This window comes from Pholis gunnellus (assembly GCF_910591455.1).
Source record: "Pholis gunnellus genome assembly, chromosome: 17".
NCBI classification, from domain to species: Eukaryota; Metazoa; Chordata; class Actinopteri; order Perciformes; family Pholidae; genus Pholis; species Pholis gunnellus.
The window spans coordinates 1,847,028-1,869,202 of NC_136544.1; the positions used below are offsets into that span (position 1 = coordinate 1,847,028).

At 42.3% G+C, this 22,175-nt stretch overlaps 1 protein-coding gene across 1 annotated transcript in view; it reads right to left on the reverse strand.

Moving 5' to 3' along the window:
- Positions 1 to 305: 305 nt before the first annotated feature.
- Positions 306 to 22,175, reverse strand: part of septin12 (septin 12) — a 42,459-nt gene continuing 20,589 nt past the window's right edge. The window contains exons 2-10 of the mRNA XM_079177969.1: positions 18,817 to 19,191; positions 15,317 to 15,445; positions 9,464 to 9,545; positions 9,084 to 9,221; positions 7,676 to 7,793; positions 7,373 to 7,468; positions 6,238 to 6,334; positions 5,299 to 5,350; positions 306 to 4,521 (exon numbers count right to left, since the gene is read on the reverse strand). Of these exons, the coding sequence (XP_079034095.1) occupies positions 4,356 to 4,521; positions 5,299 to 5,350; positions 6,238 to 6,334; positions 7,373 to 7,468; positions 7,676 to 7,793; positions 9,084 to 9,221; positions 9,464 to 9,545; positions 15,317 to 15,445; positions 18,817 to 19,191 (1,253 nt within the window). The 3' untranslated portion in view covers positions 306 to 4,355. The remainder of the gene's footprint in view (positions 4,522 to 5,298; positions 5,351 to 6,237; positions 6,335 to 7,372; positions 7,469 to 7,675; positions 7,794 to 9,083; positions 9,222 to 9,463; positions 9,546 to 15,316; positions 15,446 to 18,816; positions 19,192 to 22,175) is intronic.

A 22,175-nucleotide genomic window follows, 5' to 3' on the forward strand; every position in this document is an offset into this window, starting at 1 on the left:
ACATTTTCTGTTTGTCCTCCACCCTCTATATATGCTTTCACTTTGCTTTGTGTGTATTTTTGTTTTTTTACTTATGTAGCAAAATGGGACTACAACTACATTTACTTACTTATTTACTTGTTGTACAATGACAAAAAATTAAACCTTGAACATTGTGAACCAGGTTCTTTTTGTAGGCCCCTGGTAACCGGGGGCCCTATCATAGTTGCCTAATTTGTAGTTGGTACTACATCTTCAGAGGTGGTGCAGTGGGAAAGACAACAGTAGGTTTATCACAATGACTTCACACTGGATTCAGAAGGTGACAAGTATTTATTTGTAAATCAACAGTGTTAACATGTTTATCATCAATACTATAAAAAAGACAGAGACATTAATCATACAGGAACTATTAGTACATGCTGTGTATACAATACATTGAGGGAGGTTGACACAGAGGCTCAGAATACAGAGCAGAGAAACAGTGAATGACGTGCTGCATGTGATCAGAATCAAAGTGAATTGTGACTGTGGATGATGGGTGGCTTCAGAGGGAAGCGGACATTCTGAAACCAGTTAGTTGAGCCATTACATTGAAAAAAGGAAGATGTAGAGACAAAATCAGGTAAGACCAACACTAGGCCCGACTATGTACAAGTGTTCATAATAAATTCCACTATTGCTTCACACTGTAACTGCTAACATATTACCATGAAGCCTACTCTCACTCAAGATTATGTGCAGTAAAGCTACAGAAAGGAGTCTACTCAAAATGATATCTTCTCATCTTCATGTATCCATGGAGGAATGCTTTACCATCGTTTGAATCAAATCAGTAGTACTCCTGCTACACGAGTAGCTGATAGACCTTTTTAACATGGGACATGTCACAGTAGAAAAAGTATAGGTGTACATAATACAATGAATAACTGCAGTATATGTGGGTTTATTAAAAAAAATGACAGAACACATGGCTTGAATACATGCTGTTTTCTCCCCCAGAGAAACTCTCAAATCCTCTCAAAGGTTTTCTTTAGTCATGATAGCGAGCTAGTTGTAGGTAATAGGAACCGTATGAAGGTCTGCACAACCTGGTCCGCACCTGCACCTTCAACACTGTCCAAGGAAAGATTGGAATCTACAAATGAGCTTTGGACCTAATATGCAACAACAAAATATTTGATGTGGTGTTTTGATGTCCAGACTTTCATAACCATAACTTTTTGACCCTCTATTTATTTTTTATTTAAAAAGAACTACACCCAGCAGGCAGAAAACCCGGCTCGTGCTGCCTTGTAGCAGTTGCTGAATGCTCGGTCCTTATAGACGACAGCACCTCAGTGCACTGCTACATGCACTGTTGACTGTCATGTTGTCAGTAATGCAGCAGACATGAACCAATGAACCCATTTAGGTCAGCGTAACTTTTCTCCCCAGAAATATATGTTAATGAAAAAACCCAGAGTGTGTGATTGAGTGAATAAGTGAAGGAGTCTGAGGAGACAGAAAGAAGCTTCACCCTGCTAAGACCAGGCGGAGTTATTGGCCTTTTTGGTTGAAAAGGTCCAACCACCCAACGACACACCTTATCAGATGATGGCACTGAGGCACATTTTTGTCGTTTGTCAAATGTCATCGAAGAACAACTTTAGAACAGCTGAACATCTTGTTCCTGAGGAACTCCAGTGGTTTAACTTCTCGCCATGCTGCAGTATCGAATGCTGTGTTCACACCAAAACGCAACATGCTCACAGCTCCGGGAGTTTGACAGAATTCACTGTATCTAACAAGTCACATGTCGGCTGAATTCATCTGGTTTACGACAGCAGTTATGAAGACAAAATAAACAGGATATGCTGTGATTTAATTGCAATAATAACTAAACGATCATGCCATCATCATGTCTCCTGAATGGACTTTGTATCAATCAGTGCTAGGCTATGCTAACATTGTACCTGCACCATCAACACTCAAAATAACATCCCCTTGTCATGAATAGAGCCGCTGTGTCTGTGGTTCACACACGCACACACACACACACACGCGCACACACACGTGCACACACACGCACACACACACGCACACGCACACACACTTTTGTCTGGTCCCTGTAGGTATCGTAGAGCTCTGGGTGACCACAGACGATCATTTTTGTCCTCGATTTGTGAATCAACGACGTCAGTGACGTAAAGGAGAATCTCAACTCTGATTTACTTTTGCTTTACAGTATCATGCTAATTTCTCGCTCGAGTTGCTCTTTGCATTGAAAATTGGCTTCACGTTTGGTGTCAACACACCATAGGTTTACTCCAGGGTGTATCAGTACACAATGGCATCTCTGTTACCTCTGAGCAAACCCAACCACTGCCAGCAGCTGTGCTCAGATATGCAACACACTTCAAACTCTCGACCCGAGAGGCAGTGAAACACTGTTGTTACTCTTGAAAGGACTGTCCCTTCTGGCACATTAAAACAATGCCACAGTAGAGTGCGGGTGAGGTGGGAAGGCAAATAGTTCCGCGACTTGTAATCTGACCACATCTAAAGGCGTAGTATTTCTGTCTGCTCTGAACAATGAAAAGCATGCCTTCACAGACAGAGGCGAGATGCGATGAACTGTAACAAATTGGGATTATGGCACCGACGATTAGCTTAAACCAGGAGTCACCTACAGTTCAGAGCAGAGGGCCCAGTGCACCCCGACGTCACTGAGGGTTATTATTATCATTATTATAACTGTTGCATTCTCATCCACAATATCCTTTGTTTTCATTAATGCAAGCAGCACAAGCTGACAAGATGGTTTCCTGTAATACTTTGTACAGTGTTGTGTATCAGGGCTGCAGTTGATGCGTTTAGGCAGGAAGGTTTGAATTTAGACACGAGTGACTACTATTTTGAAAGTGCATTACAAACGTCTTACACAAAAACATTGTCAAATGTTTTATTGGCTGAATTATAAAAGCATGAATTGGTTTAGCAAGAAAACCAAATCAAAAATAATACTGTGAATTTTGCATATGATCATAATGCAACAGGTGCAGTGCAGCAGCCTCTCACAACAATGAAATAAAGAAGAATAAGTCCATCAGTCAATGTTGCTGAAATGAAATGGAAATAGACATTATTTCTATTAATGCTCATTGTTTTAATGAACATAAAAAAGAGGCCCACCTGGGGAACCGGATGCCAGTCCAACACGTTTCTTCTGGCTACAGAACTGCAATTCTGAGATGGTAGCAGGATAAAATCCACTAAAAGCTGAAAAATAACAAATGAAAAACACCACTAATTATAAAAACTGTAGGTTATAATCCTGCATCGATTATCCTATCCTTAACCTGATCTAACTCGGTGAAATGTGAAAATGAGATTTGATCACGATCAATGACCACACCTTCAGCAGATAGATGTTATGCTGAGCATATTGTGTTACTAATCACAAGGCGCATTCGTTTTTCTTCAAACTAATGCGCCTCTGCACACTTTGTTTACAGGTTAAATCCTGAGCGAGAATGTAGCGCCTTATGTGCTCAACCCATGATGTAATAACTAGTTTTATTTTATCCATGTCAAGTAATAAACAGAAGCCAATTACTCCAAAACATTTAGTAAAAGAGATGGATGGACAAATTAAGCATTTCTGTTGTTTTGGCACTTAAATGTGGACCTGCAAGCTTTATGAAAAAGGGTATCTTAAACACTTGTGTTTGCCAAAAACGTTCCACACAAACAGCGTCTTCAAACACATATGACCTACGCAAGAATGACTCATTGCATGGACAAATATTTGTGGACATCTGCAGAAAGTATGAGGACACCTGAACATTTCACACCATTAATTGTGCTTTAATGTGCTGCTTTAACAGCCTCCACTCTTCTGGTTTCAGATGTTGAACCTGGCTGCTGGGGGGTTTTGCTCCCTTTCAGACACAAGAGCATTAGTGAGGTCAAAGGAATGGTCTGTCCACATACTTCTCTTCATAAATTGTAGAATTGATATAGCTGATACCAAGATGCTTAGGCACCATTGTGAGACTTGTATATGTTTCCTCTCATGATGCGGTCTGCTCTCCTGCGCCCCGTATACGTCACCATCCTTCCAGAAAATAGATATGAGCTCACATTGGTTTCACACACATCCATATTTGATGCATTTCTTTTGTATTGTAACTGAATTTCTTATTTAAAAACAATCCACTAGTTTGTCCCATAATGAAAAAAACTAACGAAAAAACAATAAAAAAACAATGTAAAAAATTCTCCATCTCAGTTTTGACTTGAGGAAAGGGAAAATAGCTTCCTCTTCCACATCTCTCACTGTGACTGGATGAGGAGGAGGAGCAGGAGCAGGAAGAAGGAGGCTGATGGAGAGATCAGAGGTGGCTGTCTGATTCACTTTTGTCAGCACATCCGTTCTGCAGTGGCCAGGTGGACAGTCCCAGTTCACTGACGTTCATGTTGCTCTCATTGAGCCGTCGTACACGGTAGCTCTCATAGTGGATGTCATGTGTTACGTCTTTCAGGTCCTGCAAGTGAGACCTTTGCAAAAAAATAATAATAGAAAGATTGACAATCGGATGTTCATTTACTACTCATTTCATTCATCTTATACAGACCAATATACAATTCTTGAAAGTCCCAGTGCCCCAGTGGGTCCTTCTTTAGCAACTGATACATTTTGCATTTGTGATATGTAACTCCCCCAGGAACTGCTTGATCACAACAAACAACCGAGCCCTACATTATAGTAGCGAGAGCTTTTAGTTTTTACAATCCAAATAGGGATATTTACATGCTGGTTTTTTTTTCAAATTGATTATAAAGTCATGATGATCCATCTCAAGTTTCTCCTCAAAGAGTACATTTGAAGACATCATGATGAAGATTTAATTCCCTTGGCCTAATACTCATTTCTACTGAACAGAGCTTGAACGATGATGTAACTTAATGCATCCTCCGTATGTTAACATTGCCTGTACATGGAGGACTGTGCTGTATGCTGGCCGCTAACAGCTAAAGCTACTAGATTTGTTGTAATGTAGCATGATCAGGGAACTGTGCTATTGTCCCCAGGATGATGGGATACTGTTGGTCTCGAGCCATGATCCCTGCTACCTACTGCAGTACAGTAGAAAAACAAGCATTGTCATGTTGTCAGTATTGGCTCTTGTGACATCCCGAGGTTACACTTCAGGAAATGTAGTTAGTTTGGCTGCCAAAAATGAGCCGGAACATGACATTTATGTTTATTACAAATGACTCTCATACGCCATCTCTTGTCTGATGAACAGAGTGCAGCAGCACGGTCAAACTCACCTGATGAGTAGATCTCTCAGGTTGGCAAACTCACAGTGCGCCACGTTTTCAACTGTGGAAGGAGAAGACTTATTTTACGTTTGACTTTGAAACATAGAAGTAGACTCCTTAAAAAAATAAGAAGACATTGTGTTGAGCTCATCAGGAGACTTGTGCATCTGTTTCAATAAATATCAGATGACCAAGCAGCAATTAAAATGGTGATTAAAATGTGAGCGTACCCAATGGGAATGATGTGAAGCGCATCGTCTGTGGCGTTATACTTTTATTACCTGTTCTATATTGCAACTGACTGCTTGCTGACTCCTCACTCACACATCTTAACAGGCCCCGGCTGTATGGCTCAGCAGTGAAAACACAGCTGAGTGCATCTGGCACGTTAAGCTCAGAACTCAAATACATTTCATCACATGTGGCCCTTTTCCTCTTCAGTACAGCTCTCTGTCCAGAACAAAATAACATCCTCTTCCCCGAAAACATAGCTAGTGCGAAACAATGACATAAGCCAGGATTCTGGGTCTGTGAGCCAGTGAAGACAACCTTTAGTCTCCTCTAACTGTCTCTGTGATCGTTCCACAGTCCAATACACAGCAGAACATCTGACATTGAAAAAATAAGGATTTTATCACCACAGAGCAGCAGCTCACACTTAAAGATGTGTAAATAAGAACAACTATGTGGTGAATTTGGCTGCATTAAAACATAGAGACAGTGACCACAGAGAGCAGATGGGAGACGTGACAGGCTGTCGGTCGCCACAGTGGCCAACCGGCTTTCATTTTTAAATGTAGATGGCCTACTGTGGCTGTAGTAACAGTGAGCACACATGAACAGAGGATTTATATATGATTGGAGGAAATATCGCATGTCATAGTCGTGGTTAGATTTATCTGAATACAGCCGCAACTGTATGAAGTAAATGGTAAACTGATGCCTTACCTTCAATGATTCCCCACTTTGTCTTGCGGCCCAACACCTTGTTTCCATTCACCTGGTGCTCCTTGTCCGTTCCCACCACAGCAAAGGGAATGCTTTCCTGAACACACACACAACATGAGCACGTCTCAGTCAGGCTCATCAGAAAAATCATTCATTTATTTAACACATGAGATCTACAGTATCAATAAAAGATTGACGATGCTTAACCCGTCAAAACATCTTTACCAAAGGGCTGACCCATCCACCCTCACATCCACACCTACGGGCAATTTAGAGTCATCAATTAACCTCAATAATGAACCACTATGGACTGTGAAATAATCGCTTCAAGGAATTATGAGCAACTTGTATATTGACCTTGATCCCAACCTCCTTCTCATTGTGTGCATCCAAGTTCCCTTCAAGTAAAGTGACCAAGCAGACTCAGCAGGCTTGGGTCAGGGTTAACACGAGCGCTATATAAACTAAAGAAATGAAGCTTTTAAAACTAGATTTTGACACAGGGTCTCTCTAAAAGACAGGGCAACAAGATTAGCTGGTGAATTGTAATGAACAAAGTGGCCTCTGCCTTCCGAGCACAAGCTCCCTTTAGAAAAGCTTTCATTTTAGTGCAGCACAGGCTTCCTGGTGCAGTCTTTGTTTTGGTTCTCATGTGGCCCCCCTTCCCTCCAGCAATATGGCCTGGGCCTCCAGCAGAGTGGTGGAGGAGAAGCTCTGCTCCTGGAGGAGGAGGAGGTGCTGCTGTCGGGTGCCGAGCTCTCCCCTTCCCGGCGGATCTCCGACTGTAGGTTGAAGGCTGCAGTGAAGTCGGATCTGGGGTCTGGTTGCTACAGGAGGCCTCGCTGGCCTCTGAGCTGAAGGAGTTTCTGGTGAACCTTGATTATCCATGATAACGTCTGATTATGGACCCGGTAGCACCGATGACGAGCATTAAGAAAAATGATGTAGAAATAGACCATCTTCTTGCTGATGATCTCGTTTACTTATGTTGGTCATATAGAGGCATCAGCTTTAATTTGAGACTGATAAGCAGTTAAAAGTTCCTTGTAGTAACTTTCACGCAATCTATATCTAGTGGAATGAAGAGTATTGGAAGACAATTCTTGCGACTCAGTGACAGGAGAGGAGACGTTACCCTGATTCGGTCGTTGAGGATGCGTTCCTCGGGATCCTCGTCGTACTCTTTCTGGGGGTAAACACGAATCCCATTGGCTGCCAAGTCTTGCCTTATCTGTCAAAGGTGAAACACACGTCAAACGGTTCTGGTTGATTGGTTTTCACTGAAGGTTACATGGTAAGGCTGGAAATATGTGGGCTGAGCACATGCATGATTTCAGGCAGTATAGTGTAGTGCTCAAGCAAGCAACTGGATTTTGTTGCATAATTAGAACATCTATAGAAAACCAGCTTTAGTGTGTGTGCACGTGTGTTCCCTCACCCTCTCTTTGAACTCCTGTCTTTCCTCAATGGTGAGTGTGTCGGCTTTGGCGATAACAGGTACGATGCTTACTATCTTTCCCAACCTCTTCATGAACTCAACATCGATGGGGCGTAGCCTGGAAACAAACACAGATCTCTGGTCAGTTTGGACTGTAATGGAGGTCTATGGCACAAAAGTTTAAAAAGCATGAAGTGGACATCGTCATTGCCAAAAGCTATTTCCAGCCATGCTAGCATTTAGCCATGAATGTATTGCAATGTCAGTCTGTCAGCCTGCCTGTCAGACGGTCCACCACATGATCCAGACTTTTGGTTTATGACCAAATACCTGCAAAACTAATGACATTCTCATCTGCCTGAGCTGTACTTTGTTTTTAATGCTTATGATAAGATGGTGAACATGGTAAAGATTCTGACTGTAAACATCACCATGTTAGTATTGTTATTGTCAGTCCCATAGAGCCACTAGCATGAATGTGGGGTAACTTTGGTAGTTTTCAACCCTATTTCTTCATGTTTTTGTGTCTAAGTGACTAATGAGGACATCACTTTATGAAACAGGTCCAGTATTGAGGGAGAATGCTGCAGACGACAGACGCTACACAGGCTGTCATCTCTCAGGGAAACTACTCACCGTCAATGTACGTCCAGTAAAATGGCTTGTTGTTGCCACTGACAGCTCAGATTGTTGTTTGAAGTGTTTTTTCTTTACCTTTTACTTCCTGTTTGTTAGTGTTGGGACTTCACCATGTGGGGTGAAACAAAGAGAGAGGCCTAAATGTAAAAGTGAAAACCTAACCTGTGGAACCGCGCCAAACCCCCATCAGGCGTTAAAAATCCCCCGAGGTTACTAACCGAGGTAACAGTCCCCACCTTGCTTGACGAGCAACAGACTGTTTTTGTGTTCACGAACACACTTGGATCCAAAAGGAGAAACGGATTACTTGCCCCGTGCTCCTCCACTTTAACCTGCAGAAGGAAGATTACTGAATTCCCGGATTCTTCAAGTTGGCATTAGCTGCTTTCCCCGCTGCGTGTTACGGTCCCGGGTCATTGGCTGGAAAAACTCTGCCGAACAAGACGGAAGAAACACACGCCGATCGCAACACAGCGATCTCAAGTAGGAGGCTATTGTCTGGGCAGAGATAGGCCATAGTGTGTTTTTGTAACCTTGTTTGTTTGTTTTATGTTTAACTGTTCTGTTCAAGTAAAATCTTTTATTTCCATAGCGTTGTGACACTTCTGACAACAATGTGAGCCGTCAGTGGCAACAGCACTTTTACTGGACGTCCATTGACGGTGAGGTTTTTCCCTAAGAGATGACATTACAGCCTGTTTAGCGTCTGTCGTCTGCAGTGTTTGAAAAATACAGAAGTTACCCTTTAAGGTGGATTCCGCGTACTGACCTGTGTCCAGTGGCAGGGAGGAAGTAGATGCAGCAGTGGACTCTGCTGTCTGGTATTCTCCTCTTGCGGTTGATATGAAGCTCCTCTCTGAGGAAGTTCTCATACTGCTCGTTGACGTGCTTCACTATGGGCTCCCAGCTGCAAAGAGTCGCTGAGTGACTGCAATATTCTGGGTTGGTATCATTCTATATTTCTCTTTTTGTTAATGACTAAAATGAACAACCTTCATTTTAATCATTTTTCATGTCACCCCAAGCCTATTAGTTCCTACTGAAGACAAATATGTACCTCCATTCTAACAAAGACTCAATTATTCATAAACACTATAGCAGCTAGATCTGGACAGCACTATTCTTGTCTCCATCCCTCCTACAACTCACCAGTTGTCGTTGTTGATCTGGTCTCCAAATCCTGGAGTGTCGACCACTGTCAGCTTCATCTTCACCCCCTTCTCCTCAATCACTGACAGAGAAGGACAGAGGAGGATTAGAATTATAATTTTGAACATTAAAGTAACTTTCATTAAAATGTCAGACAGGTTTTCAATGAAGAAAACAGCAAAGACACTAAGGTACACACCGATATTACAGGAAGTTGGTGCAAACTGTCTATTTCCTTTAAACATGTGCTGTTGTGTCTTACACTGATCACATCATATTGTTGAGTAGCAGCGGATTGGAACCAGGCTGTGTTATCACCATTATCTTGCAGGATCAGTTAGGTAAGGCATATACTGTGGAACCACAGTGTCATGGTTTTCAATCCATTCTAGGATCCTGTAGTGTGTTTGTGATGGCCCTTTAGAAGCACACAGGTATGTCCTCTGAGTTGAAGCCTGAGAGCACATATCCGGATCCTGATCATTTAGGTTTTCACTAACCGGCAAACAAGCAACACTTTGTGGCTAAGCCAGCGAACTGACCTCATTGAACCAGAGAGGAAGAACTAACAATATGTTGAGCCTGTACATGGAAGTGCTGGTTATCTTGATTTGGACAACATTTTTGGTACAGCCAGAATTCTCTAAACCACAGAAATTCACAGGGTGTCATGAGGCCGTAAGACAACTTATATACTTTTGACCTATATCTCAACATGTGATTCATTTATGTGAAGACAAATAAATGAAATAGTTATTTCTAATTTGGATTGTTATTTAAGACATAAACAGCATAAGGGCATGGTGACGACCTGAAACACAAGCTATATTCACAGAGCCTTTACAGGGCCCGGGGTGCCCATGCAGTAGAGAAGACTAGATCCATTGCCCTCTAGGGTACACTTCCAGTGGAGGAAACAAGATAATGTGCCCTGTAGGCTGTCCTTCTGGTGGGAAGAAAATAGATAAAGTGGCGTCTATGATGAAAACATGAAAAAAATGCCTTCTAGTGCACTGGTTCCGAACCTGAGGGCCTCAAATCTTGGGGTCGCGAGGCTTTCTTGATTTTAAAGGGAGTAAGAAAACTTTAAGAAAAATTGAAAAAAAAAATTGGCCTACATCTCCGCATTTTAATAATTTCTGTGAAGAAAACTTTGGAATATTATTTCAGTTCTAAATAGGATAATGGCAAAGACCTGGACAGCAGCTATATTCATAGAGCCTTCCCTCTCTGCTAAGCAGCCTCATCCTGCATTAGAAAAGTACACCGTTTAAACACCCAAAGAGCTAATAGAACAACGGCCAAGCGTCAGGAGAAGAACTTCTCTCTATGTATTAATGTAAAAAATTAAACAGAGAATTGTATCAAAAGTTCCTAAAAACAAAAGGGAAACTCATCTCTGATGTGATATTAACGGGAAATAATCTGTTCAAAATTCATCCTAATTTCTTATTTTACACAAAGTTCCTGCAGTTATTGCATTCAGTATTTGGGTTAATGGTACAGTTTATCGCTTGTTCTGTACTGTTATTATTATACATTAAATAGTCGATTAGTCAAGAGTCTTCAGTTAACTCAATGACAGAAAATGGGTCCCTTAAGGAAAAAGGTTGGGAACAACTGCTTCAGAGCATGTTTAATAACCACATGACCAGATTCAGTGAAACTAATCGGAAGATCTATGGTTGGAACCCCGGCTCCTCCAGTCCTCCTGATGAAGTGTTGATGGGCAAGATACTGAACCCCAATTTGCTCCTGAAGGCTGTACCATCAATGTGTAACTGTGTGAAAATGAGCATTAGCAGCAGACTTTGAGAGGATCGACGCTCACGACCGTCTAATCAGCCAGACCAGCTGGACCAAACGCCATCAAAGTGCCCCAGAGAGGAGAGGGAGGAGAGCTGAGATGGAAGCTAAGCTAACCCAGCTAGGACCTGAGGCTACTCCACTACCCAGACTATAGCTGGCTGTCTGATGCTCGGTCGCGGAAAAATAAGATGGATGAAAGCAGGGGGAGGTCGGTGACTGTTGAGCCCACATCTTCACAGAGACCTGGATCCATCGTTCATCCCGGATCAAGCTGAACTTGACAGGTGGACATCAGGACAGAGCTCAGGACTCCGGTGGGACGAGAGGAAGAGGGCTCTGTGTTTGCACCATGATGCTTGGTGCTCAAACGGTCAAAGTTGATGGACAATGTTTTCCTCAGGTTGAATTTTTAATGTTAAGATGTTGGTCATATTACCTACCCAGAGAATTGTTTTTGTTGCTGCTGTTTACATTCCTTATGATGCTAATTCAGAAAATGCCCCACAGGAATGAAGGTTTTTTTGTTGTGTTTGTCATGTTACAAATGGGCTACAACTGAATTGTGTTGTGCATCCCTGTGTTGCATAATAACAATAAATGATCCTTGAAACCTTGAATAGACCGGCATCATGCGAACACATTATTGTGTTAATATTCATAAATTATCACAGGGTTCTAAACAATATTTGAGTGGAATCTTCTTTTTTTTGTTATGAACAATAATCAAATATATTTGGCACAGGTATTTGTATTTTTTTTTTCAGTAAATTTGCAACTCTCAGATTGTATTTATCAGTGTCTGCCTTTCACTGGGTTTCTTAATGGGCTTTAGGGTTGCTGAAGGTTCACAACAGCTTTTCACTTCCGTAATTCTACTGGATCTATCGACAGTGAGGTCAGCATGGCCTCAGACTGAGTTTTGGGAAATGTTCAGGAGTAACTGCAAATGACTTAACTCCAGCTTTGAAGATTTGGGAAGTTTCCACCATGAGGATTTTTACAGAACCTGAGCTGGTAGAGACGAAGACTGTAAATGCCTGTTTGTGTCCCCGCAGCAGTGTTGATAGATGTCATGACTCCGAAATGGATAATTGCCTTCACTAACAAATTAATGAGAATAACGATATACTGTAAAAAATGATAGCAGAATGACCGCATAATGTTTGACCTGTAATAACAAACTAAATGTCAGCTCTCAGAAACACAGACCTAAGATGCAGTTTCATTCTGACTGTGGAGTGGAGGTAAGCCCCACTTCCTCATGTACTTTGTACAGACTCCCTGCACTGTGGTGCAGAGCAAGTGAGCTTCCTACTGATTTTGGAGAGCTCTTTGAAACGTTGTCTTTGAGCCACATTCTGATCTGGGTTCTGCACTGAACAACAGATCTAAAAAACTAATGTCCAGGTCACTATGTAATTACCTCTGGATAGTTACGTCATTTTAAGACTTTAACAGCCTCACCGTCAAGTCACTATTTCCACTTGTAATTAGGAAATATCACACTCTAACGCACACACTGGCTTGAACTTCATTGAGGATGATTTTATATTATTTTGATTACATTATGACTTTTCCTTGAGCTCGGTAAGGCTCTAAGAAGGGCACAATAACCAATATGTTGGTTGTAACCGTTGCTGGGTTGACATAAGGGTGCAATGTGCAAGGTCTGGCCAGAATGTCAGTTTAAATCATTCAACAAATGAGCTAAGATTATCAACAGCTTGCGGAGAGTTACATCAGTGACGTCTATGTATTGTGTTGCAGAGATATCTACTGATATGAGTAAGCTAACCAGCTAGCCCTGCCCCATCCTGTGTTGTTCCACTTGTATCTGTAGAGGTGATAGTGAGTCGCTGTAGCGTCCAGTCTGTCCTCAGTCCAACATGAGAGGACGTAGAGAGCTGCCCCGAGGGCTTGTCAATGATACATCCATGCTCCGTGTGCATTTTCAGATTAAATCCAAAGTGACTGGGCTGAGAAAACAACTCTGTCCTCCCCACCACCAAAAGACTACGTTGCCTGGAGTAGAGCAGGCAGCGGCTCCAGGAAACTGACCTTCAGTGAGTAGTTAGCTTGAATTCAGCCAGCACAAACCCTTACGCGGTCTAATCCCCGGGGACTGTCCTGATTTTATTTGCATTAGCAAACTTTCTGTTGCTGCCGTTAGACAGGTTGGACGCTGGGGTTTCCGCTGGCTGAATTTCAGTTGCTGCAGCTAACCGTTTACTGAATCTCTGTCTCCCGGAGCTGCTTCATACCCTCCTGGTGGCAGGGAGGACATGAATCAAACCAAACCTGAAGTGACAAGAGAAGGTGGAGCCAAGTACAACTGAACACTGAGTAAGACATTTTTTGCCGACCAAAATGTTTCAATTAACTTTCATGAATTCAAAACACACTGTGAAAGGGTTAAAGCAAACTGTCAATCCCAAGGTAGCCCCGCCCTAAAGCGTACCCTGCTTTATGGTCTGTTTGACTCTAAATGGACCATCATTTACTAAATGAACATCATGCTGTATTGAAGAAGACTTGAAACTAGAGATTGAGACCATAAACTCATGTTTACAATGTTTACTGAGGTAATAAATCAAGAGAGAAGTAGAGTCATTTTCTCATAGACTTCTATACAACCAGAGGAGTCGCCCCCTGGTGGACACTAGAGAGAATGCAGGTTTACGACATGAAGCATTGGCTTCACTATTCCGAACTGGAGTTTGCCACCTGGCAAATTAGGTGACCATCAACAGTGACTTATCTTAAAGCTAAAGGAGTTTTTAAATTTAATGAATACAAATCTGAAAAACAAAACAAGAGCCATGCTAGCAGCTCTTTGAGGCTGTACTAAATGCTAACATGCTCACAATGATAATGCTAAAAATGCTGATGTTTAGTAGGTAATGTTGACTGCCATCATCTTAGTTCAGCATGATAGCATGCTAACACTTGCTAATCTACGTTATAATTTGGAAAGAATATGCAAGGTCAGTCTGTTTCTCTTTCTGTCATTGATGTGATGTCACCAAGGACATCAACTGTTAATGTGCATTAGCATAGCGGACTCCACCAACGTCTCCCACACAGTCTTTAAATTTGAGTCGTCACAGTACTTCACCACATTGATGTGAAAATGGGCATAGATCAGTCCTACCCAGTGATTTACTACATTGCCCATAATGACTTAATGAATAGAACTGGAGATATGGATTACTCCAGCATAAACGCTATGGCAAAATCTCCTCCAGTTCAAAAACTTCAGCATATCATCTTACAGTATATAACTGAAACCTAGTGGGACATTTTCTTACATTTTTCAGATCAGAAGAGGGATTCTGATATTAAAGGTATAGTTTGGGTGTTTTGACACCATAATCACTGTACTACAGTACACCGTATCTACAGTAGATGGAGTTAAGAGAAAAGGACTCAAGTACCAACACGGGAGCAATAATTGAGTTCTCGTGGACCCTGGAAGTTGCTGGTCTAACGCTTGCTCGATGGGTTAGTTGGTTTGTGATATTGTGTGAACTTGGTTATTTCGAATTACAAAGGCTGGCGAGAGGATAGATGGATACAATGGCTTCAGCTCCCTGTCTGACAGCAAGGTAAAGCAGTAAAGATATTCAAAATAACTACATTTAAAACGATTTGTAGGTGTCTAAAATACGTCCACAGCAGTACATTCCTGTGCTCCCGTGCTGGTACTCCTGTTTGTTTCTACTGTAGTAATACATTGAATATGGAGAAGTAGCTCATACAACCAGCCGTCACAGCCAAAGCTGGGGGTCCTGGTCATGAGTCAAGAAGTGAAAGGAAAAGTGATATGAAAGTAGGATGTGAGAGCTGCTCCTATTAGTCTTAACCTCTTCACACTGGCCTCAACAAATGTGATTAGTTGTAGAGGGAAGAGGAAGACTGGGAGTACAGAAACACACGCACACACACACGCACGCACGCACGCACGCACGCACGCACGCACGCACACACGCACACACACACACACACACACACACACACACACACACAGGGTGTGTGTGGACTCACCGTGGCTGACAGAATGCAGCTTGACTGTTTTGGAGATCTTCTCTTCGTAGTTAGGCGTGCAGGACTTCCGGCTGACTTTGGACTTGAACAGAGTGTTGACCAGCGTGGATTTACCCAAACCACTCTGACCTGCAGACATAAAACCAATGCTTTAAACCAGGGGCATTCAACTACAATACAAAGGTCCAGATTGAGAAAATCTCCTCGGGCAAAGGTCCTGAACATTATAATAATATCTAACTTGCACTATTTAGTGCCATATATATATATATATATATATATATATATTCAAGAAGCCTAGCAGTAGTAACAACGTCTCTGTGTAGTCAACAACTCTCAAATCAAATAAAGAAAGTACACATCAATATATTTTAATACATAAATAAATGTTCTTCTCATTTCAAGTAAAATAATGTCTGGATTAAAGAATAACTGACATAACAGAAAGCTTTTGAAAAACATGCATCTTAAAATGAAGTACTTCATTTTAGAAAAAATGAATTTCACTGAATTGTCCTGCAGCTTTAAATTCAGTTCATTCAGGTGTGAAGTGATGTCATTCAAAAGCCACGATATTATCTTTTTCTCATCTTCTAACAAGATAAATGTGTGTGTATGGACTTTATCTGTGCTTATTAAACCACATGTTTCACCTCTATTCCTCTGTTACCATCATTGGACAGTGAACTAATGTGTTAGGATTCTCATCATACTGGGCTCTTAGGTTTATTTTCTGTGAAATAAATGTTTGCTCAAAAGATTTGTGCTTTGTCTCATAGTGTCGCTTCATATTACCGCTTTTTAATAATCGTCACTGTAGGAAGAGTTCACTTATAAGAGTCGATCCATTCTTGGTTAAAGACTCTGGTCTCTGGTCTCTCTGACCATCTTCCTGTTTTTGGAGAAAGTCATGATTTACAACGCATTGGTCGGTGTGTTTCCTGCGCCGCTGAACAAGTGCCGTAAAGGCTGGAAAAGCTGCGCCGGTTAAAATAGAAGCGCTCTGTAAAAATTGTATAATTCTCGATTATCTATCGTTTTTTGGTCCTGGGTCCGGATACAATGGCGTCTGGGTCCGGATCCGGACCGCAGTCCGCCTATTAGGGACCCCTCCATTCAAAACCAAGTGTGTGTAAGAATGTGTTGTATTTAGAGTTGTTTCTATACCGATACCAGTGTGGGGAATTCCTCTGATGCAGCCTAAAATGTGGGATCGGATATCAGCGAGTACACGAGTCTACACAACGATCTGATACCACATCATCATGTCATTTATTAGCTCATTTATGCAACACAGGAACAGCAACACCAACACGTGTCACATGATGAGTACTGAGCACGCATGCACGTGCTGATGGTCGGTGCTAGTGGAGAGTGTAACGTTATCAGGAACAGTATTCTACACTGGAAGATCCCACCAGTGAAATGGCGGCGTGCATAATTCTGTAAGGCTTTAGTTTCGAGAGGTTACACTAATGTTCATTTAACTGTTAAAAGATAGTAAAAATATTCACAATAATAATACATCTATTTTTGTTTTGAACACAATGGTATTGGAAAGGTACTATCGCCTGATTCCGATGATTCAGTGAATTTAATGGGTATCGGAAGGAAAGAATGGTGATCTGAGAACAACGGTAGTGTATTTCTGTCATGTCTCCTGAGGACAATACAAACTCTACCAACTATACGATCAATGCTGGATTAGAAGCTGAGAGACACAACTCCCCAAATCCACTCAAATGGTTCAAACGAATTTCATGTCTTGGTTGGCGGCAAGACTCATTAGTATGTAGTAGTAGTATATGTGTTGTTTGTGTCGATACTTTCCATGTGGCCGAGGGCCTTCGAAGCAGTGTTGGCGGTGGACGTGTGCTATTACTTTTATAATAACGTGAATGACAAATGTTTATTACAAGTCACATGCAGGTACACTGGGTCTGTTTGTGTGTCCATATATTTGACACTAAAAGGCATTTTGTTTTTCGATGTGACTGGTTGCCTGCACAAGCATGAGACTAGTTTTAGAAAGACGCATGTGATTGTGAAGTAGTGAACATCCGACGGGATAAATGAGACTTGGATTATATTACAGGAGTTGTGTGAGAGCTTGTAAACTGATGTTTTCATACAGTTGTGTTGTTAAACGCGGCCCCCATTTACTTCAATTCATCAAGACTTGTCTCCATCTTTTGATCCTTTCTTCCCCGTGGAGGCATGAGAGAAAAACAAAGTTCTCTTCAAGAATTCAAGGTAACAAGAGGTGGGTCATTAATAACAACGGTCATTTATGGTAAGTATTTATTCCTTAAAGAGAACTCCTCTCTAAGGTGTAAAAACAAAAACAAAAAATGATTATAATTATTAATAATAGGGGGAAACTTCCTGTTTTCAATCAAACAGCAGGGGAAGTGTATATCAACTGTGTGTGTGTGTGTGTGTGTGTGTGTGTGTGTGTGTGTGTGTGTGTGTGTGTGTGTGTGTGTGTGTGTGTGTGTGTGTGTGTGTGTGTGTGTGTGTGTGTATGTGTGTGTGTGTGTGTGTGTGTGTGTGTATGTGTGTATGTGTGTGTGTGTGTGTGTGTGGGGCAGGAAAGAGCAGACAGCTCCAACTCTCAAAACCACTTCCTCCTCACAGATTCATAGTTCCTCTTCCAGAAACGTCTCAAACGCAGCAAAATTAGACAATCCAGAAAGAGGACAGTGTCTCTGCAGATAGAGACAGGCAGACTGTTTAGGTTGGATATCATGACAGTAATTCCCTTTCAAACCAGTGGACAGAGAGGACAAGACCACCTGACAGTTAGATCAGATTCAGTTCTGCCAGCTATGCTTTGCTGGATCAAAACGTCACTGGATGATTTCAGGTTTTCATCTACCACCAGTTTATAAACACAATCCTCTGCTCAGAATTGTTCTCAATGCTGTTCCCAATGAAGACCGTTGTTTTTTGGTGTTTGCTCAATCACTGCAGGAAACTGAAGTCATATGACACAACCGGTTGGTTACATGTTGGATGTCAAGGAAATAGCCCTCTGCTGCATGTCGGCCAACCTCTTTCCCCTTTCCAACCTATCTGTCCTATGAATCAAAGAAAGGCAAATGACGAAACAAAAAGAAATAGAAGCTGAGGGTAATAGTTGTGAGACACGGGGATGTGAATATAAGGTGGGGAAATGTGGATAATATGAAGCGTACTCTCTCTCTCTCTCTGTAGTCTATCAGGGTGAAATGTCCAGTTTACTCTCTGAGGTCATGGACATCACCTGTGATGTCACCTCTGAACCACTTTTTGATCAAGGAAGCAAAGAAGAAAATGAATCAACAGACCTTCTCTCTTCTGCTTCATATCCCTTCTGTCATTTACATTAGACCATATATATTCAACAACGTCACAGCCACTCAAACAGCCCTCCGATCAGACGGAGGAGGTCCACAGACTACCCTCTCTACTGACACTGTAGCCAGTGTGCACCTTGTGGCGCTGTGTGTCAGACTCACCAACCACCATGATGTTAAACTCGAGGCCTGCCTTCATGGTCTTGCGCCTCATCTGGTCCAGCACCGCCTCGATGCCCACGTAGCCAAACAGGTCAGTTCCTCGGATGAAGCTCATCTGCAGGCCTGGCACAGACTGGCGCAGCTCCACCTTCACCTCGGCCTCCAGCTCCATCTCCACCTCCATCTCTTTCTTCATTTCTTCCTCCTTCATTCCCTTCTCCTCTTTTGCTTTCATAGAATTCTGGGTATTCATGCTGGCCGGTTGTTCTAGGCACTTCCCCTGATCTTCTTGCTCTTGTCCCATGATGCCCCTCTCCTTCTCCTCTCTCTCCTCCATTGGGCTGTGCAAGTCCGTCTCCAGGTCTGCAGCAGTTTCTGTGGGTAAGGAAAGAGTTCAGACATGGTTTCAACTGATTTGGCTTCGCAGCAGCAGATAGTTTGCATTTGCAACAATAATCAATATCTTCATTTCTACAATTAGAGAAGTGCTCTTTAATCAATGTCTTTAATCCCTACACTAACTGGAATGGTAAATGGGCTTGTACTTGTATAGAGCCCTTCTAGTCTTCTGACCACTCAAAGTGCTCTAACACTACATGTCGTCATTCACCCATTCACACACTGATGGCAGGGACTACCATGCAAGGTGCCACCTGCACATCAGGACTATCTAATCATTCATACCCATTCATACCCCGCAGGCACCGCCTACGGGAGCAATGTGGGGTTAAGTGTCTTGCCTACACATGCACACATCAGCATGGACTAGCAAAGCGGGGGATTGAACCACCGATCCTCTGACGACCCGCTCTGTTTCCATGGAACACGGCGATAGAAAATGTGAGAACACTATCACAGCTCTGTAAAAATCCACATCCCTGCCTCTGAAACCTTAAACCTCCTGAGTTGTCACAGAAAGAACAACCGTTGGTGGGCTTTCTGCACAATAAGGCGAACATCGATAGTCCATTTAAGAGAAGAAGAAATGGAGGTCCCTAGGTGTTTGAAGTTTTCTACAACCTCATTGGAGGTTGAAGCTCATCTGTGTTCTTTGCGGATGTTCACAAGCTAACTCTTTGATCTGGAGATATTTAAGTTTTAGACAAGAGATCAGACGTGTCACAGCGGTGTTTTAACTGAGTCAGAGTGACAAATACAATCGTTAGTATACAATGAACACAGGAGAGACCAATGCTAATAGTCTAGACATGGACTTAACTACTTGTGATCTTTTGGTCACTAGGTCAAAGATCCAGTTACACATGGACCTGTTGACACCCTTCTCTAGGACTTTGTCATGCAGCCTCGCTGGAGTAATATTATGACAAACAGTGTGTGTGTGTGTGTGTGTGTGTGTGTGTGTGTGTCTCAAAGCTGGAGCTCCCTCCTGTATCCTCTGCGCCCCATGCTCAGATCTCTGATCCACACACAAAACCACTGGATGTATCTGGCAACCATGGAGAGCCTGTTGTTGTCTGAAAGGCCGGCAAACATGGGCATCACGAAATATACCACCTGTGAAAGTCATATGTGTATGGATAAAACCATCACACACATGCTTATCTACAGGTGACACTCCATGTATTCACACACACTTTGTAGGACTTCGCTGGTCTATATGTAACTGAAGTGTATCCTTCTCTTATGCGTGTGTGCTGTAAGAGGATTGGACAGAACTGACAACCCCCCCTGAGAACTTGGAGCCGTGTGACCGTGTGCTTGTACAGACGAACAAATACCCTCAAATGCAATTATGACACAGCCGTCTGGAACCAGCATGACGCAAGCATGTTTGTTTGTATGTGTGTGTTACTGCATGACTCAACCAGCGGTACCATTCTACTGGGCCTTAAGTTTCACAGCACACACACACACACACACACACACACACACACACAGTGGGTATTGTTAGTCCACATGATTGAATCAGCTATAAATATCTAACTGTACCAGCATTGGAACAGAAGTAATCCCCATGAGTCAGGAGAGAGACAGACAGCGTTTTGAATGCATCATTCAGTTTTACACTGCACTAAATGTTACAAAAGAGGCAGTTGGTTGCATTATGGGAAATGTAGGCTGTGTTGTTTTTGGAGCTTGACTACTAGGGATAAAGGTCAACATATTTGACCTGTACCACATGTATTTGCAGCATTATTATGTGTTGCGTTGGGTTTGTTGGGACTGATCCATGCATTGATTTTCACTTGGTGGAGGTCTGTGCTCTCTGAGGTTTATCTAGTTTTATCAACGTGTCTCTCGTGAGCACCATGTGATACTAAATCCATGAAGTGGACCTGTCTCACACACTTTGAGATGAACAGAGCTGCTCATCAGAGGAATACCTCGATGAATTTGCATACTGTATGTGTCATCAGTTACATTTGACTGCAATATTTATTCTACCAGGTTAAGCTTCTTGGTACTTCCAGCACCTTATCCAAGAGAAAGCCGAGTGAAGCGGTGGTTATCCTGCATTCTACGAGAAGAAGAAACAAAGTATTTGCAGTACTATTGTTCTAAAGAAACTATGTTTATCTGACATAAATAGACAATTTAAATGATCATAAATACCCACTTATAGTTCTGTTTTACAAATTTCCTCATTCATTTGTGCCTCTAAACATTATAATAAATGCCAATAAAAGAATCATACCGTGACAGATGTGATACGTCATTTTGCCATTATCTTTGTCTAATCGGGTGCTAATTGATCAGCATGTTGTTCAATATGTAACAGTAAAGACGTGGAGACCGACAGAGACGTGGAGAAGACAAAGTACACCGTGGAGTTGGAGGTGACTAGAGATGCATGTGAAAAGCAAACAGTGTGTCCAACCACAGCAAAGAGAGAGAGACTGTAAGAACACCGGGCGGCGTTTGTTCAGGGCGGCAAAAACACAAATAGAAGGACAGAAGGAGGGTTTTTTCTCATTCGGGGCAGTTTTCCCACATCTTAAAATATAGCAGAAATGTATGAGTAAAGTACTGCAGGCTTTATCACAAACATGTAGGAGATTCCATTGTTGCGATGGGTAATGCCATGTACAAAAACCCACTAACATCTAGCTTTTGTCTTCCGTGGGAAAGGTTAACATCATCATTCATTCCCGGGACAAATGAGTCTGCAGCAGTCACATGTGTTTATCAGACCCGGCTCCCATCACCAGTGATGGAAACATGACACCTTGGTGGACACGCCAACATTCGCCTCTATTCCGTCGAGTTCTTTGTCACCTCAGCCACGAGTTCTGTTCGTCTCCGACATCGTTCCGAATGAGTCTGCACCCAGTTTGAAAGAGCGAGTGAGTAACAGACAGAAGAAGAAGTAACCAGCATAAGATTTTCACTGGCCTCCA